Source organism: Mirounga leonina, unplaced genomic scaffold (assembly GCF_011800145.1).
Source record: "Mirounga leonina isolate KUSES-001 unplaced genomic scaffold, KU_Mleo_1.0 Mir_173, whole genome shotgun sequence".
NCBI classification, from domain to species: Eukaryota; Metazoa; Chordata; class Mammalia; order Carnivora; family Phocidae; genus Mirounga; species Mirounga leonina.
In genome coordinates this window covers 72863953-72884042 of record NW_023270447.1, presented here as the reverse complement: position 1 = coordinate 72884042, position 20090 = coordinate 72863953, and the positions used below count along the sequence as shown (strand labels likewise).

Below are 20090 nucleotides of genomic sequence, written 5' to 3'. Positions count from 1 at the left end.
CTCATGGTACGGCCTTCCTTGGAGTAAAATAATAGAAAAATTCCTGGGTTTTTTCTCCTCACAGAAATGAATAATGGTGGGGCGCCTGGGTGGCTCAGTCGTTAAGCGTCTGCCTTCGGCTCAGGTCATGATCCCAGGGTCCTGGGATCGAGCCCCACGTCTGGCTCCCTGCTCTGCGGGAAGTCTGCTTCTCCCTCTCCCACTCCCCCTGCTTGTGTTCCCTCTCTCGCTGTGTCTCTCTGTCAAATAAATAAATAAAATCTTTAAAAAAAAAAAAAAGAAAGAAAGAAATGAATAATGGTGCTGCCACCTGCTGACAGAGAGCTACAACATCCAGCCTTCCTTGTCCTCTTAACTCCCTCTGGCCTTTCAAAGGCTGTAAGCCATGTACCCTGTCTTTCGATTAATAACTTCTTTATTCTGGAAAAGCAAATGAAAGTCATATTCATATAAACACTGACATTACAAAGTACAGGGAAAAGGGGAAGGGAGAAGAAACACAAATCTCTACAAATCCTGCTAATACTGTCTCACCAAACAAGACCATAATGCTTTGCCCCATATTCAATCACTTATATAATAAACCACAAATAAAATCTTCTCTGGAAGATACATCGTTCCTCTTTGAGACGGCAGGGAAAAGGGACTGGAAGTTGGGGTAGGAGGCTTTATTCTTTTGGCAGATCCTCTCAGTCATTATAGATATTGCTGCACTGTTAATAAAAAATATATGCTTCTCTGTAAAGCATTAAAAAAAAAATCCAAGGATGAGATGGCTGAGGTCTCAGCTCAAGTATCTCCAAATACATTGTTGTCCATTCCCTGACCTTCCCGTGTGTTATTTCTTGGTTGTTTTCCGGATCAGTGCCATTCTCTGAAAGGAGAGCGAAATAACCAATTACACAGCTTAGAGTCAGGAATTTTCCCAGTCACCCACGTGGGGCATGGTCTATACCACAAGCCAGAGCCCTGGGGAACCTACATTCACAGGGCAGCTCAGCAGGCTCCTTTTAGCCTGAGAGCGGTCTTCAGGGCCCCAAGAGATGTTTCGACAGTGGATCCATTTCATTGACCAAAAGGCCCAAACTGCTGGAGGTTAGCAGGATGGAAAAAGGTTAAAACCAGAAGATGATAGCTCTTGTCTTCTGGGGACTGAGGGGCCAGGCCATCCAAGTGTGTGTTTCCAGTCCCCCAGACTAATCTCTCTGAGGATGAAGAAAATGGGGAAGGGGGCTATTCCAGGCCTGTGGCCACACATAAAGGGAGCTGACATTTCACACTTGATGACCTACAATGAAGGAAATGGACACTAACAATTTCCACCACAACCCATCAGGGAAACATTCAGGTCATGGGGGTTTCAAATTTTACTATTACCAGCCCACTGGCCAAATTACTGATTTGCTTTGTTTACTCTTTTGACCAAGACACTGTCCTAATATTATGATACTTGCTGAGAGAGAGAGAGAGAGCGCTGAAAAGTAGGTAATTTGGAAACAGAGCCAAAATGACCATCCACTGTCTGAAGGGACTCCCTTCTGAAGAATACTGTGGCCCTTTGATTCAGGCTATTGGTGACTTCCCTGTAGGGCTTCCTCTGTGAGGTCTGTAAACATACACACTCCACAGATCCAGGCTATGGACAAGCAAGGGACACTCAGCCAGAACCACCCAAATGTGCCCATCAAGCTTGGAAAAAGCTCACTTTTCAAATCAGAGCAGCCAGTTAAATTAAGCCTTTGTTAAAAGGAAGCCATCATGCTATTAGATTGACCGATGAGAGAGACAACTTGTTGCACAGAAGTGGAGTTCGGTTCTTGTACTGACCCCTCAAGTCTGCAGTCAGAGGGACAGAGAACAAATGGCAAGTTGGGACAGAGGCCAGAAGGCCTGGCACAGCAGCCTGTGTGCTACCCTCCAGCACAAGTACGGCCTATTTCTCCTTTCTTTTTTTTTTTTTAAAGATTTTATTTATTTATTTGCCAGAGAGAGAGAGAGAGGGAGACTACAAGCAGGGGGAGTGGCAGAGGGAGAAGCAGGCAAGGAGCCTGACGCGGGACTCAATCCCAGGACCCTGAAATCATGACCTGAGCCGAAGGCAGACGCTTAATGACTGAGCCACCCAGGCATCCCTCTCTCCTTTCTTTAAACTGCCCTCTAGTGAGAAGGCCACACACGACGTTCCAATCAGCCACAGTGCAGAGAGATTTCATTAGGGAGATTTGGACGGGGCGAGTTCTGTCCATATTAGAAGAACCTACAATTAACAGCTTTAAGTGACACCCATCAGGGTTGACAGGAAAAACTGAGACCCCATGTGGGAACAGCAGAGTACCACAGAAGTAACTGACTGTTCTCCTGTGGAGTCCTGCTGCCTCTTGCCCTCTCTGATCTTTGGTCCAGGAAGCGGAGCTTCCTGTGTGGAGGGAGTGACAAAGTGCAGGGACCATAGCTGTGTGCGCTCCCTCAGAGACAGCTCAAGGGGTGGACTGTGGCTGCCCTGGGGTTCTGATGGCTCCTCACCTGTTTGTGGGCCTCTGTGGTGCAAGCCTTTTTGTAGGGTCGGATTTCTTCAGAGCCAAATCCTGGGATCCACATGTTCCACTGGCGTTCTGCAAGGAAGAGGCCAGCACAGAGATAAGGGGGCAGTGAAAGCAGGATCAGGGTGCAGTGTGACCCTTGGACAAGGGTCAGGGAGGACTAATCTGAGCGATCAACTGTAGTAATGAACAGTGGCCCTGCAGACAGGTCTATGGAATACAAATGGAGAATCACATGTGGTGCCTCCAAGGTTTTAAATGACACCATTCAACCTTCTTGGAAAGATAAAGGAGTAACTGAGTCCAGGCTGTGAGCACTGAGCCCTAAGGTTTCCATGCAGCAACACAGAAGAGGAAATTCCTCTGTTTCTTCAGTTGTCTGTCTTTCTTTTTTTTAAGTAGGCTCCATGCCCAATGTGGGGCTCGAACTCATGATGCCGAGATCAAGAGTCACACACTCCACTGACTGAGTCAGCCAGGTGCCCCTTCAGTTGTCTTACTCCTATGTTCAAAGTCACCCCTCTCAAACCCAAAGGAAGAGGAGGAGCAGACAGGCATTCCTAGTGTTCAGGAGTTAAGAGCTGAGTTCCAGCTCTGCTGCTTCATTGTGGAGCTGGATGACGCTGGGTCTCAGTTTCTTCATCTTTTACATGGTAGCAACAACTGTAATAACCACCTCGTAGGGCGGTTGAGAGCATTCAAGGGCACAGTGCAATCCCAGAGCCTGGGATAAATGCACAGAGACATGGGTAAGTCCATGCCACAGCCCTGTGTCCCGGTGCCAGTGGATATGTCATCCCTGTGAGAGTGTCACCAGAAGTTCCCACAGGGCAGAGATTCCATTTATTAGACTGTGTCAGTAACTGGCATAGCTACATGGGCCCAAAGCCACAAATAAAAGTGTGTTGCACTTTAAGTATACCCAATATAAAAAATTATACTTACACAAGATTATTTAGGGAATAAGTCTACTCAAAAGGAGTTACATACTTTATCATACTCCCCGAAAGCAGTAAAAACAGACTTACAAATCTGTTTTGCCCCACGCACAGCACTTACTTAAATTGAATATTAGTGGTTTTATAGTTATACTTTGTGTCTAACGTACAGTAACTACTGGGTGCATGAATGATTCATGTTTGGTTCTAGAAGAATTTTATATATAGCTCTCCTCCAATATATTTTTTTAAAGATTTTATTTATTTATTTTGACGGGGAGAGACACAGCGAGAGAGGGAACACAAGCAGGAGTGGGAGAGGGAGAAGCAGGCTTCCCGTCAAGCGGGGGAGCCCGATGCGGGGCTCAATCCCAGGACCCTGGGATCATGACCTGAGGCGAAAGCAGACGCTTAACGACTGAGCCACCCAGGCACCTTGTCTTTTTTTTTTTTTAAAGGTTTTATTTAGGGGTGCCTGGGTGGCTCAGTCATTAGGCGCCTGTCTTAAAAAAAAAAAAGATTTTATTTATTTGTCAGAGAGAGAGAGAGCACAAGCAGGGAGAGTGGCAGGCAGAGGGAGAAGCAGGCTCCCCACTGAGCAAGGAGCCCAATGTGGGACTTGATCCCCGGATCCCGGGATTATGACCTGAGCAGAAGGCAGACGCCCAACCAACTGAGCCACCTAGGTGTCCCTCCTCCAATATTTCTTTGAAAATAAAAATGCTGAAGGCTTCTGCTAATAATATCTGTTATCAGTACTTGAAAGTGACACTGAGATCATTCTTTGGGAATTAAACTTTACAATCCACACAAAGTGGATCAGGATATGGATCTGCAAAGTCTCTTTAAAGAAAGAGTAGTGGTGCGCATGGCTGACTCACTTGGTGGAGCATGCGACTCTTGATCTCGGGGTTTTGAGTTCAAGCCCCACATTAGGTGTAGAGATTACATAAAAAAATAAAATCTTAGGGGCACCTGAGTGGTGCAGTCGGGTGAGCAACCATCTCTTGGTTTCAGCTCAGGTCCTGATCTCGAGGTCGTGGGACTGAGCCCCGACTTGGGCTCCGCACTTAGCAGGGAGTGTACTTAAGACTTTCTCTCCCTCTCTCTCTACCCCTCCCCCTGGCTCGCTCTCTCTCAAATAAATAAATAAATCCCGGATTGCTGGGTAGCTCAGTTAGTTAGGTGTCCAACTCTTGGTTTCAGCTGAGATCATGATCTCAGCGTCAAGGGATTGAGCCCCCATCTGGCTCCTCACTCAGCATGGGGTCTGCTTGAGAGTCTCTCCCTTTCCCTCTCCCTGCTTGTTCTTTCTTCAAAATAAATGAATAAAATCTTTTAAAAAATTAAAATAAATAAATCTTTAAAACAATTTTTTTTAATCTGAAAAAAAAGCTACCAGGCAAGAATGCACACACATTAAATATGTGTAGCAAAATATTTAAGTATGCATTTATTTTTTAAGATTTTATTTATTTGACAGAAAGCATAAGCTGGGGGGAGGCATAGCAGGAGAGGAGAAGCAGGGCTCAATCTCAGGACCCCAGGATCACAACCTGAGCCGAAGGCAGACACTTAACTTGACTGAGCCACCCAGGTGTCCCTAAATGTGCATGTATTTATATTTTATATAATATTAATGTAATAGCAACAACAATCATTTAGTGACTAAAAGGTATAGTAAAAATGTGTGGCATAGGGGTGCCTGGGTGGCTCAGTCGTTAAGCGTCTGCCTTTGGCTCAGGTCATGATCCCAGGGTCCTGGGATCAAGCCTTCCATCAGGCTCCCTGCTTGGCAGGAAGTCTGCTTCTCCCTCTCCCACTCCCCCTGCTTGTGTTCCCTCTCTCGATGTGTCTCTCTCTGTCAAATAAATAAATAAAATCTTTTTTAAAAAAAGTGTGGCATAAAGCAACATTGTACAAAGCATTCCATGTACATTATGTCATTGAACTTTTTATATTTCTCAAGACTTTATCCATCAGAAGGGGAGGTTAGTCAATTATGCAAGTATAGGAAATCGGGTCAGAAGCAAATCTGGCTCTGCCCATCCCAGTCTGTCAGGAGAGAGGTGGTGTCCAGAGTTTACAGCTCCATTGGCAAGCTTATCTTTGTTGGGGTAGTGGTGTGCAGCAGACCTAGGTGGTCTGGTGCCATTCAATACCAGGTTCCCTAATTCCCCACGCTCCGATCCCATACCCCCTAAGCAATCTTCTGATTATGATTCAGCCTCCATTAGGCCTGCTACAGAAGCTGTTCTGGCAATGCAGAATTGTGAATATTCTTGTTACTGTGATAATTACTTCTCACCCTTAATGAATAAACTAATATTCTAATTGTATTATCAATAATTAAAATACAAAAACAGGAATGCCAAACTCTCAAAGTAATATAATCTGTTGTGTGTGGGGTTTTTGAGGCAAGATATACATAAAATTTACCATTTTAACCATTTTTTAGTATACAGTTCGGTGGCATTCAGCACATTACCACTATCCATTTCCAAAATGTTTTCATCATCTCAAATTAAAACTCTGTAAACATTAAATAAGTCCCCATTTCCCCTCCCACAGCCCCTTGTCACCACCATTCTACTTTCTGTCTCTATCAATTTGCGTTGTGATGGTTTTAAAACATGTCTGCAAATTCCGTTACATGCCTCCCATCAAGAAGTGCAGCCTAGGGACATCTGGGTGGCTCAGTGGTTAAGCGTCTGACTTCAGCCAGGTCATGATCCCAGGGTCCTGGGATCGAGCCCCACATCGGGCTCCCTGCTCAGTGGGAAGCCTGTTTCTCCCTCTCCCACTCCCCCTGCTTGTGTTCCTGCTCTCGCTATCTCTCTCTGTCAAATAAATAAATAAAATCTTAAAAAAAAAAAAAGAAGAAGAAGTGGAGCCTATGTTCCTTCCCCTTGAACCTGGCCATATCTTTGTGATAGCCTCAAAGAATAGAATTTAGGGGGTGCCTGGGTGGTTCAGTTGGTAAAGCATCTGACTCTTGATTTTGGCTCAGGTCATGATCTCAGGGTCTTGAGATCGAGCCCTGCATTGTTGGCTCCAAGCTCAGCGGGGAGTCTGCTGCTCTCCTTCCCCCTCTCCCCCACCCCTCCCCTGCTTGCAAGCCCCCCCCCAAATAAATAAATAAATAAATAAATAAATAAATAAATAAATAAATAAATCCTTCAGCTACCATGTAAGAAGTCCACCTATCCTGGGACTACACAGGATGAGACCATGTTGAGAGACTGCAGAGAGAGGGAGACCTGTGGAGTCCCAGGTTGTTCTTTTTTTTTTTAAGATTCATTTATTTTAGAGAGAGAAAGAGAGCACGAGCAGGAGGGGCAGAGGGAGAGGGAGCAAGAATCTCAAGCAGACTCCTCACTTAGCCTGACTCGGGGCTCAATCTCACAACCCTGAGATCACAACCTGAGCCAGAACCAAGATTTTGAGACTTAACTGATTGTGCCACCCAGGCGCCCCTGGAATCCCAGCATTTTGAGAGTTTCTAGCCCCAATATCAGACTTGGACATGATGAAACTCTGTTATGGGTCGAATTGTGTCCCTCAAAAAAGACATGTTTAAGTCCTAACCCCCAGTACCTCAGAATATACTGGAAATAGGGTTATTGCAGATACGATTAATTAAGATGAGGTCGTACAGGAGTAGGGTGGGCCCTTAATCCTGTATGACTGGCATCCCACTAGAGGAGAAGAGACAGAGAGGGACACACACAAGGGAGAAGGCCACGTGGAGACCAAGGCATAGACAGAGTGATGCAACTATACACAGGGAATGCCAAGGATTGCTAGCCACCCCAGCAGCTAGGAAAAGGTGAGGAAGGATTCTTCACAGAAGCATTGGAGGGATCACAGCCCTCCTGATACCTTGATTTTAGGTTTTTGGCCTCCAGAAATGTGAGAGAATAAATTTTGTTGTTTTAAGCTACCCAGTTTGTGGCACTTTGTTACAGTAGCCCTAGGAGACTAATACATCTTCCTTCAAAACAATCTCAGCCCTAGGTACCACCTGACTTTAATTACATGAGAGACCCTCAGCAAAACTGCCTAGCTAAGCCCAGTCAACTCCCAGACATATGAACAAAATAAACAATTGTTACTGTTTTAAGCCATTGTTATCATTTTTAGTTTGTTATCTAATAATAGATAATTGGAATATCTGTCCTCTGTTATTAAAACCAGCAATATGAACCAGAAGTATGTTACTTATTCCACCAAGATTACCAGCACATCCCCAAGCTGTATCTCCCTGTCACCGGGAAGGAAGCCTTTCAGTAATTACTCATGGGCTGATCTATACTGAATCCCTTAATTTCTTCTGCCTCATTCAGTTGGCCTGATTATCTTTTTACTCACAAGATTGTTCACTTTCTTTTGAGCACATTGTAACTGGTGCAGAAGGGGGCTTATTCATTTCCCAAGTGATGATGTTAGCAATGTTAGCAAGTATCTCTCAGAAAAACCCAAGCTTGAATTTAGTGTCTGGTAAGTAGAAAAATGGAATACAAAATTATATGTACATTATGATTATAATTTTTTTGGGGGGGGCACCTGAGTGGCTCAATCGGTTAAGCGTCTGCCTTCGGCTCAGGTCATGATCTCAGGGTCCTGGGATCGAGTCCGCATCGGGCTCCCTGCTCGGCAGAGAGCCTGCTTCTCCCTCCCCCTTTGCCTGCCTCTCTGCCTACTTGTGCTCTCTATCTCTCTGTCAAATAAATAAATAAAATCTTAAAAAATAATAATAATAATAATAATAATTTTGGGGGGCGGAATGGATAAATAGGCTAAAAACTGGAAGAGAAACACCATTATTTAAATGGTGGAGACATAATAGCTACATTTACAAAACTCTTACTTTGTGCCAGGCCCCGAGCCAGTCACCTGACAAATATAACCCATAATTCTCACGATCACCCCGTAAGGATGATATTATGATCTCTACTTTACAAATGAGAAAACAGGCTCTAAGAGAAAGTAAGGAGGAAGGACAAGGTGATACAGATAGAAAGTGGCAAACCCAATGCCTGGGCTTATTCTCCTGACCATGGATGGATTTCTCTTCTCTGTGTGATGCTAATTGAATGAATACATCTATCCCGGAGCCCAAAAGTCTAATCCTGACATGAAAGTTCCTCTGACTACATGTTCCTGGTGGTCCTGAAGGAGCAACAGTGTGGATGCCTCAGGGAGAAACGAGACAACATACCTAGATGCAGCTGGACATCTTTCACCTCCAGGGTGCTGGACTTGCGATGCCGAGCAAGCTGGCAGGCCGCTGTCACCACACTCTCAATAAAATCATCAGCAATCTGCAGCAGCATCTGGGAGACAAAAGTGGGGGAGAGTAACCATGACATTGGCAGAACAGGCTCCTGTTGCTGGGACAACTGTGTCTGCTTGAATCACATATTTAGTTAGGCTTTCTATTAGAAGGCCTGGAATCAGCATTTGGACTATGGTGAAGATGAGGAGGAGTGAGGACAACACTAGAAACACATCAACTCATTAAGCAGGTTGAGTGCAACTCACATGTTTCTGAGGATGTTATTCTCTGTACTTTCTACCTAGAGGGATCAACCAGCCCAATCCTTCACCCTCATATTTTCTTCAGAATTAAATGGGAAAACAAAAGTGAATCATTATACTTCCTCATTCACAGTCTCTTTTTTTTTTTTTTTTTTTTTTTGAGAGAGAGAGAATGAGAGAGAGCACATGAGAGGGGTTAGGGTCAGAGGGAGAAGCAGGCTCCCCGCCGAGCAGGGAGCCCGATGCAGGACTCGATCCAGGGACTTCAGGATCATGACCTGAGCCGAAGGCAGTCGCTTAACCAACTGAGCCACCCAGGCGCCCCATTCACAGTCTCTTAAAGCATTTTTATTTCCATTAATCTCACTGAGTCCTTATACTAATCCTGTGAAAAAAGTGGGGCAGGGATTTTATCCTCCTTCTATAAGGAAGGGTGCTGACTCACGGCCATGCAACTGCTAAGCAGTGGACCCAGGACTTGACTTTGAGGTTCCATGTCCAAAACTTGGGTTCTTTCCACTTCACTATCAATTATCCTGGACTATGTGAAGAATAAAAGAATTCTAAAGCTAAAAATCTACGTGAAAAAAATTGGAATTTTCGTCAGTTTGTTCCCCATGGCTTCCTCTGCTGACCAAAAATAAAATAAAATTACAACCATGGATAGACATTACTTATTCTGCTAGACCATTATTGCATTGTCATCTTTCCTATGAAACCAAATGGATACCATCTAATGGAGAGACCGACCCTCCCTCCCTCCTTCCCTCCCTCTCTCTCTTTTTTTTTTTTTTTAAAGATTTTATTCATTTATTTGACAGAGAGAGAGAGAACAAGTAGGCAGAGAGGCAGGCAGAGGGAGAGGGAGAAGCAGGCTTCCCGCTGAGCGGGGAGCCCGATGCAGGGCTCGATCCCAGGACCCCGGGATCATGACCTGAGCCGAAGGCAGCGGCTTAACTGACTGAGCCACCCAGGCGCTCCTCTCTCTTTCTTTTTAAAGTAAGCTCTTGGAGCGCCTGGGTGGCTCAGTTGGTTGGGTGTCTGCCTTTGGCTCAGGTCGTGATCCCAGGGTCCAGGGATCGAGCCCCACATCCAGCTCCGTGCTTCTCCATCTCCTCCGCCCCTCCTCCCTGCCTATGCTCTCTCTCTCGCACACTCTATCTCTCTTAAATAAATGAATAAAACCTTAAAAAGAAAGAAAAAGTAAGGTCTATGCCCAACATGGGGCTTGAATTCACCACCCCAAGACCAAGAGTCGCACGCTCTACCAACTGAGTCAGCCAAGCACCCCCTAATGGAGAGATTTCTGATTAAACATGGCAGATCAATTCCAAAAATGACTTCCTCTCCTTCCCTAAATGCACTAAAATAACAGTAAAGGAAAAAAAGACATATAAATCCACAAAGACAATGAGAACAGAAGAGAAAAACTTAAGAGAATCCAATTTTAAAGTAAAATTTTTTTTAAAGATTTTATTTATTTATTTGACAGAGAGGGAGAGAGAGCGCGCACAAGCAGGGGGAGCAGGAGAGGGAGAAGCAGGCTTCCCGCCTAGCAGGGAGCCCGATGCGGGGCTCGATCCCAGGACCCTGAGATCATGACCCAAGCTGAAGGCAGACGCTTAAACGACTGAGCCACCCAGGCGCCCCTAAAGTAAATTTTTGCCAAAGAGATAACAGAGGAAAGGTGGGATCTGATATTGCACACGGAAGGCATAACATAAGTGCCCACCGAAAGGACACCAATGAGAATTGACCTGATTTACCCCCTGCAACTCCTAGAAGATCCAGGTTCTGGAAGTGCCATTTATCACAGAATACTGGGCTGAGGCATGGAACTAAAGACTGAGAAATTACTACATGTCTATATACAGACTAGTCTCCCATGCCCCCACACTCCAAAAGCAGCCAAGTGACCTCCCCACACATACCTGACCCAGACCACAGTAGGTTTATTCCCTCGAGAACTGAATAGGCATGGCTCTGGATTAGAATACACCAGACACAGCAGAGGGAGGGGACAGACACAGCCTCCCTCTCTTGCCTTTCTCCCATAATGTCAGAAGCTAGAGATAAACCCTCCAGATAGGAGCCTGGAGGACTTTTCTCTGGAGATCCTAAACAACTCCAGAGAAAAGACTTACAGATGCTGACATGTAGAGAATCCCCTATAAGAAGGCTGACTTGTGGACAAATTATTCTGAAGTGAAGCCAGTGGTTTGCTAAAACTGGCTGAGTGGAGCTCATAAAAGCCAATTGATTATATGCATTTCTTCACAATCTTAAATTCACTAACATGTGGATAGCTTAAAACAGGGCATACTAGGAATATTTACACCATAGAAATTATGAAATGTTAAGAATTAGGGTCTTTTTTTTTTTTTTTAAAGATTTTATTTATTTATTTGACAAAGAGAGCGAGAGCAGGAACAGAAGCAGGGGGAGTGGGAGAGGGAGAAGTGGGCTTCCTGCCGAGCAGGGAGCCCGATGTGGGACTCGATCCCAGGACCCTGGGATCATGACCTGAGCCAAAGGCAGACGCTTAACGACTGAGGCACCCAGGCGCCCAAAAATTAGGGTCTTTCTCTCCACAGAGTTGGTCGCTAAACATTTACCGGTACATTACTGAATGAAGCCCATCAGTAAGTTCTGCTTGAAATCAGTTATTTATTTGTTTATTTTAACAATAAAGATTTTTTTTAAGGTTTTATTTATTTATTTGACAGAGAGAGACACAGCAAGAGGGGAAGTGGGGGAAGGGGAGTGGGAGAAGGAGAAGCAGGCTACCTGCTGAGCAGGGAGCCTGACACAGGGCTCGATCCCAGGACCCTGGGATCATGACCCAAGCCAAAGGCAGTCACTTAATGACTGAGCCACCCAGGCGCCTCTCAAATCAGTTTTCTAGTGGCTCAGTCTTTAAGAACAGATAGTCAAGAACACCAAACATGTGAAGAAAATCTCCAACACTAAAAAGAAAATAAACAAACCAAAGGAGAAAAAAGGGACCCAGAAGACACTAAGATAATGCAGGGAAAAGAAGAAATGTCAAAAAATGTAATTCCTCAGAGAGAAAGGTAAGAAAAGATATTGTAGGGGCGCCTGGGTGGCTCAGTCGTTAAGCGTCTGCCTTCAGCTCAGGTCATGATCCCAGGGTCCTGGGATCGAGCCCCGCATCGGGCTCCCTGCTCAGTGGGAAGCCTGCTTCTCCCTCTCCCACTTCCCCTACTTGTATTCCCTCTCTCGCTGTGTCTCTCTCTGTCAAATAAATAAACAAAATCTTAAAAAAAAAAAAAAAAGAAAAGATATTGTAACCATAAAATAATAACAGAGTGGCTTAGGGATAAAACAGACCAATTAGAGGCACCTGGCTGGCTCAGTCAGTACCTTGTGCAATTCTTGATCTCAGGTTGTGAGTTTGAGCCCCACGCTGGGTGTAGAGATTACTTACAAAATCAAATCTTAAAAAAAAAAAAAAGGACAAACTAGTCAACAAGAAAACCTCATGGGCATTAAAATTTTTATGCCAAAAAAACCCCCAAAAAACCTTAAAATAGGTTTAGAAGATAAACTAAGGAAAATCTCCCTAGCAAATAGAACTTAGAATTTCAAAGAAATGAGAGACACCTGGGTGGCTCAGTAGGTTAAACGTCTGCCTTCAGCTCAGTCATGATCCCAGGGATCAAGTCCCGCATCAGGCTCCTTGCTCAGCGGGGAGCCTGCTTCTCCCTCTGCCTGCCGCTCTCCCTGCTTATGCTCTCTCTCTCTCTGACAAATAAATAAATAAAATCTTAACAACAAAAAAAGAATTTCAAAGAAATGAAAAATAGGAGAGCAAAGACAAAAAAACCTAAGAGGATCAATACAGAGGTTCAATATTCAACCGTCATTACAAAATGAAAGAGATGGGGCATCTGGGTGGCTCAGTTGGTTAAGAGTCCAACTCTTGGATTCGTTTGGCTCAGGTCCTGATCTCATGATCGAGCCCTGCATCGGGCTCTGTGCTCAGTGGGAATCTGCTTGGATATTTTCTCCCTGTGCCCCTTCCCCCTGCTCATGCGTACTCTCTCTCTCAAATAAACAAATAAATCTTAAAAAAAAAAAGAGGGCACCTGGGTGGCTCAGTCATTAAGTGTCTGCCTTCAGCTGGGGTCATGATCCCAGAGTCCTGGGATCCACCCCACATCATCGGGGTCCCTGGTCAGTGGGAAGCCTGTTTCTCCCTCTCCCATTCCCCCTGCTTGTGTTCCCTCTCTCTGTCAAATAAATAAATAAAATCTTAAAAAAAATAAATAAATAAAAGAATGAAAGAGCAAAAACAGAGAAGAAATTATCAAAAAACTAATATAAGAGGGCGCCTGGGTGGCTCACTCGATAAGCATCTCCCTTCAGCTCAGGTCATGATCCCAGGGTCCTGGGATCTAGCCCCACATCGAGCTTCCTGCTCAGCGGGAAGCCTGCTTCTCCCTCTCCCACTCCCCCTGCTTGTGTTCCCTCTCTCGCTGTGTCTCTGTCAAATAAATAAATAAAATCTTAAAAAAAACTAATATAAGAAAATGGAAATCGCACACACTGCTGGTAGGAATGTAAAAGAGTGCGGCACTTTGGAAAAAACGGGCAGTTCCTCAAAGGAAAAACATAGTTACCACATGACTCCACACTTCTACTCCCAAGTATATTACCAAGAAAGATGAAAACATATTTCCACACAAAAATTTATACATGAATTAAAAAAAAAGAAAAGAAACAAATAAAATTTACACATGAATGTTCAAGGAACATCATTCATAATAACCAAAAAGTGGATACAACCCATCAACTGATGAATGCTTAAACAAAATACAGTATGTCCATACAATGGAAGAGTATTCTGCCATAAAAAGAAATGAGATACTCATACCCCCTACAACAGGAACTTTATTTATTTATTTAAAAGATTTTATTTGACACAGAGAGCGAAAGACAACACAAGCAGGGGGAGTGGGAAAAGGAGAAGCAGGCTTCCCGAGGAGCAGGGAGCCCAAGGCGGGGCTCAATCTTAGGACTCCGGGATCATGACCTGAGCCAAAGGCAGACGCCTAAAGAGTGAGCCACCCAGGCGCCCCAACCCTAAGAGACTCTTTTTTTTTTTTTTTAAAGATTTTATTTATTTATTTGAGAGAGAGCACATGAGAGGGGGGAGGGTCAGAGGGAGAAGCAGACTCCCTACCGAGCAGGGAGCCCAATGCGGGACTCGATCCAGGGACTCCAGGATCATGACCTGAGCCGAAGGCAGTCGCTTAACCAACTGAGCCACCCAGGCGCCCCCCTAAGAGACTCTTAACTACAGGAAATAAACTGAGGGTTGCTGGAGGGGAGGTGGGTGGGGGGATGGGGTAACTGGGTGATGGACATTAAGGAGGGCACGTGATGTAACGAGCACTGGTTATTATATGCAACTGATGAATCACCAAACTCTACCTCTGAAACTAATAATATATTATACGTTAAAAAAAATGTGTTGAGAGCTGCACAGTTCTGTGAAGAGACTAACAACCACTGAGCTGTAGATTTCAAATGAGTGAATTTTATGGTATATGAATTATATCTCAAAAAAAACTGCTGTCTCAAACACCCCCCTACACATACACACACAAAGAGAGCAAATATTTTACCTCTGGTTAAAAAAATAAAAATAAAAATGAAGTTATACTATTTTTGTAACCCGTATTTCTTTTCCCTGTCATTAAATATTCCTCTGCAAAGGCAAAACAGACAACAATAAGAAACTCCCAACCCTAAAATATACAAAATCATCCCAGAATTGAGGCACTCAAGTCCCCAGAATTAAAGCAGGCTCCAGGAACCCAGCACAACAAATGAAAAAAGATACTAAGACTCATATGAAAATTCAGAATTAAAGGAAGACTAAAAAAATTGGGATTAGAATAGCATGAGATTTGGGGCACCTGGGTGGCTCAGTCGGTTAAGCCTCTGCCTTCAGCTGCATTCAGGGTCCTGGGATCGAGCCCCGCATCGGGCTCCCTGCTCAGTAGGAAGCCTGCTCCTCCCTCTCCCACTCCCCCTGCTTGTGTTCCCTCTCTCGCTGTGTCTCTGTCAAATAAATAAATAAAATCTTAAAAAAAAAAAAAGAATAGCACGAGATTTCTTTCGTTTTTAAGCAGGTTCCATGCCAAATGTGGGGCTCCATGAAAATATATATCTTTTCATAATCTAATTCTAAACTCACGCAAACTAAAAATTGTGAGGTTAGAATGTAAGATACTTTCAAACATTTGCTTCTCATCTATCCTTTTGTAGGCTGTAACAACAGCAAAAAAAAATGTGCTCTAACAAAAAAAGAGAGTAAATAAGAGGATGTGGGGGGTGCCTGGTGGCTCAGTTGTTAAGTGTCTGCCTTCGGCTCAGGTCATGATCCTAGGGTTCTGGGATCAAGCCCCACATCAGGCTCCTTGCTCCACAGGAAGCCTGCTTCTCCCTCTCCCACTCCCCCTGCTTGTGTCCCCTCTCTCGCTGTGTCTCTGTCAAATTAAAAAAAAAAAGAAGAGGATGTGGGATCTAGGAAACAAGGGAGCCAAAGAGGAAAAAAATAGCAAAAGGAAGACCCAAGCAGGGTTTGTTCAAGGGGCCTAAAATTAATTAGACCAGAAGAAGATGGAGGGTTTTTTTTTATTATTATTATTTAAATTCGATTAGCCAACATATAGTACATCATTAGTTTTAGATGTAGTGTTCAGTGATTTATCAGTTGCATATAACACCCAGTGCTCGTCACATCACGGGCCCTCCTTAAAGGATGGAGGTTTCTGAGAGTGAAATCTGAGTTGGGGGAGGACCCAAATCTGTAGATTATTTTTCCATTTGGAAAACAATGTTGATAGGTGTATGCCAGAGCTGATAGCAGAACCAGAATAAAAATGGCACAAAGAAAACTAAATAAAAATAAGTCAATTATGGGGCATCTGGCCAGCTCAGTCAGTACAGTGTGCAACTCTTGATCTCAGGGTTGTAAGTTCAAGTCCCATGTTGGGTATAGAGATTACTTAAAAAATAAAATCTTTGGGGTACCTGGGTGGCTCAGTCATTAAGCGTCTGCCTTCGACTGAGGTCATGATCCCAGAGTCCTGGGATTGAGCCCCACATCGGGCTCCCTGCTCAGTGGGAAGCCTGCTTCTCCCTCTCCCACTCCCTCTGCTTGTGTTCCCTCTCTCGCTGTGTCTCTCTCTGTCAAATAAATAAAATCTTTAAAAAATAATAATAATAAAATAAAACCTTAAAAAAAAGTCAATTATCACCTTCAGTAGGTAGTACAAAACAGGACTTGGTTCAGTGGTGAACAATATGTACTTGATCAGAATAATGTCAATACTGATTTCTGAGTTATCTAAAAGTTGTGACAAAACTATATTGAAGGGACGCCTGGGTGGCTCAGTTGGTTAAGTGACTGCCTTCAGCTCAGGCCATGATCCTGGGGTCCTGGGATCAAGTCCCGTATCAAGCTCCTTGCTCGGTGGGGAGCCTGCTTCTCCCTCTGCCTGCCACTCCCCCTGCTTATTCTCTCTCTCTCTGACAAATAAATAAATAAAATCCTTAAAATATATATATTAATCAGAAACTATATTAGAAAAATGAGGGAGGGGCGCCTGGGTGGCTTAGTTGGTTAAGCGGCTGCCTTCGGCTCAGGTCATGATCCCAGGGTCCTGGGATCAAGCCCCGCATCAGGCTTCCTGCTCAGCGAGAGCCTGCTTCTCCTTCTCCCTCTGCCTGCCGCTCTGCCTACTTGTGCTCTCTCTCTGTCAAATAAATAAATAAATAATATCTTTAGAAAAATGAGGGAAAGGAAAGCATGGATGGACATGTGTGTGGCTTAACAAAATCGTCATCTACAGGAAGTCAATAGACAGAAACCAAAGAGTATCTGTTTAAGTGTATTACTTAGAAATATGGAGGAGTATGATAGAAACAACTACAACTGTTGAAAGTGATTGCCAGGGGCGCCTGGGTGGCTCAGTTGGTTAAGCGACTGCCTTCGGCTCAGGTCATGATCCTGGAGTCCCGGGATCAAGTCCCATATCGGGCTCCTTGCTCAGCAGGGGGTCTGCTTCTCCCTCTGACCCCCCCCCTCTCATGTGCTCTCTCTCTCTCATTCTCTCTCTCAAATAAATAAATAAAATCTTTAAAAAAAAAGAAAGTGATTGCCTATGAGCAGCAAACTAAGCCCTTTCCACCAAGCAAAAGTAGCAGCAGTGGCTAGGTATAAAGTGTAGGCATTCTCCCAGGTGATTTGTAGAAGTCATTCCACGGGACCCTCACAATAACCCTGTCGGTAAATAATACCACACCCAACACAAGAGGAAGCTGAGTCTCAAAAAGCTTCAGTGACATGTCCACAGCTACAAAGCTGGTAAGTGGCAGAGCCAAGATTCAAATTCAGATGTGTCTGCCTCTGAAGTCTGTGCTCTTAACCGCTATTATGTATTAGCTCTCAGGGACCCAGACTCATCATGCCCAACTCCATCTTACCTCCTCCACATCTTCATCCAATTGCTCATTAGGATCCACTTCTCTTACTAAGTCTTGTAATTTCTTCTTGGTCAATACCTAAAGTTAATTGGGAGAAGATTTTTCAGCCAAGTATTAAGGAAACAGAACACTTTATTACCCTCTAATGAAGAAATGCTGTCAATTTGTTGGGTTTAGTTTCTACCTTCCAAAAGTTAACAGTCTGGCCTACCTGGTAGTCTGCTCCAAGACTACACTCCCAAGACAGAAGCGGCCTAGGGAAAGGCTAAAAGAGCAGTGTGGAAGAGGCCAACACCTGTCAGTTTATTTCTGCCTCTTGAGCTCACTGTGCCTTACCTTTCCTCTACATTAAGTAATTTGCAATTTTCTGACCACCATAACTGATACTGCACCTCTGATGCCTTTGGACATGTTCTTCCACCCTTCTTCCTATCTGCTCAGTCCATGGTGCCTCCTTTCTGCCCTTCCTAGCTCACCTAGGTAAAAGGAACCACTTCCTCCTTTGGCCTCTACTGTACCCCGTGCACCCTTCTGTCATGCATATATTTATAAACTTGCCTGTTTCTGACTTAATAGGCTGAAAGCTCTCTGATGGCAGGGAACATGTGTTCATCTCTGTATAATATTTGCATAAGTGTGTACAACTGTGATTCCTCTTTCATTGAAATGTCATGTCACATACACATGCCATTAAACAACAATCAAAAGACGCACATTAAAATGCTAAGCATAGTTTTTTGGGGGTGGTGGTAGAATTATGGGCTCTTTATTCTGTATTTCTAAAGTTTCTGTGATAAGCATGTATAATCTTGGAAATAAAGAAGAGATGAATTTTCTAAATAAATTATTTGTTAATTATGTGTCAGATCTATCCATTCTACCATTACCACTTAAGGCAAGCCTTCACTCCATGTCTTGATTTACTGCAAAAGTCTTAGATTTGGTCTTCCTCTCGGTCCACCCCTTTCCTACCTTTCTTGTCCACTTACTGCCAAGTTAATCCTGCTAAGACATATGACTTTTATTATGTTACTTACTCCTCTATTAAATATTTGTAAAGATTGTCTAATGACTAAGTTTCAAAAGAGACAGACTCGTATATGCCCAGTATACTCTGCCATATTCCTGCCTATATAATTTTACCTCCTGTTCTTCTCTAACAGATTCCACATTCAACACAGGTTGGCTTCCTGACTATCTGCCCAACCCTCCCCATTCGCCTTTGCTAGTCCCTCCTCCCATTCCCTTGAAATGTCTCTCCCTCCTACTCTATCCAGCCTACAAGGCCCAAGACAAGAGATTATACTTATTTTTTATCCCTTGTGGCTCTTGAGGGCAGAATCAGAATCATGGGCAGAAAGTGGGGGAGAGAGGGCATTGGGGGGGGCAGATTTTAGAATCAGTGCAGAAAGTTAATAATGGAGCAGCTGGCTGAACTAGAAGGAGAAAAGACCGGAGGCAATAATGCTTTTATTACAGGAATAATGAATAATGAATCCATTAGTTATTTTATTATTTTATTTAACTACTTTATTTAACAATTATATAGTGTATATATATTTATATATACATATATATAAACCTGTCATAGGCAACAGTGTTAGTGTGTGTGTATGAATGTATGTACGTATACATACGCACACATAAACACCACAGAGTAAACATTGATAAACGCTGTACATGATAATTTGATAAAGAACTTTAGAAGTCCAAAGGAGGGAAAAGACTCTTTTTCAGCTGAGACGAAGAGGCAGCATCTGAGACAGACATCTCTCAAAGCATTATTGGTTCAAATAACAGATAAGAGATGCCTAGGGAGAGCAAAAAGTAAGAGATGATACCTGATTGTTTTCAGGGCTGAGACGCCCTCCTGTCCCAGGAGGACCCGGTATCTTTACCACTGTAGTGCTATTGGCCATGGAGCCTTGTGGAGGGGTGCTGGCTGGTTCCGGTTTTATGGATGAGAAATTGGAGAGGTTGATTAGGGCTGAAGGGCCAAACTGGTTCATAATCTGCCGAGCTTTGGACTTCAGCTCATAGAGCTTATCGAGATCCTGTTTCTTTTTGGAGCTGTGAGGACCAAGGCCAATCAACTGTAGAAGGAAAACAAGAGAACTAGCTCCAGAAACACCTTTAATAAAGGATAAGGTTTGAAAGTAAAATTGCATAATGTCTGTCAGACTTGAAGGGTCTTCAGGATATCTGGGATAGTGACCATTTGATACCTGCACATTAAAAATAGAGGGAATGAAGAATGTTCATTGCTCTCACCTCATATTTAGAAACCATCTCTTCTCCAAAAGCTAAATGAAATAGTCCACAAAATTAAATAAGGAAGAAAGCAAATGAAATAAGAAATCTTACATACAAAAATAAACTAGAATAAGACATTTTTGAAGACTTTGTAAAAACAGAATAGGTTAAGTACTACATGCATTATTTTTGAACAGCAAATAATGTTAAATTCAAATAAATCATGGCACAATCACATATTTAAAACTCAGCCACAAAACTTAAGAAAACAGATTAGTTCATGTTGGCACTTCAAAAC

The 20090-nt window shown here is 43.6% G+C and overlaps 1 protein-coding gene across 3 annotated transcripts in view; it reads right to left on the bottom strand.

Moving 5' to 3' along the window:
• Window positions 1-403: 403 nt before the first annotated feature.
• The window catches only part of TAF12 (TATA-box binding protein associated factor 12), a 33016-nt gene continuing 13329 nt past the window's right edge, over window positions 404-20090 (bottom strand). For 2 of the 3 annotated variants that reach the window (XM_035019308.1, XM_035019310.1), the window contains 5 exons: window positions 19381-19632; window positions 17540-17617; window positions 8700-8814; window positions 2524-2612; window positions 404-874 (listed from right to left, as the gene is read on the bottom strand). In XM_035019308.1, the coding sequence (XP_034875199.1) occupies window positions 839-874; window positions 2524-2612; window positions 8700-8814; window positions 17540-17617; window positions 19381-19632 (570 nt within the window). In that variant the 3' untranslated portion in view covers window positions 404-838. Of the gene's footprint in view, window positions 875-2523; window positions 2613-8699; window positions 8815-17539; window positions 17618-19380; window positions 19633-19810; window positions 19843-20090 lie in introns of all 3 variants that reach the window. The other variant, XM_035019309.1, reaches the window with a different exon arrangement.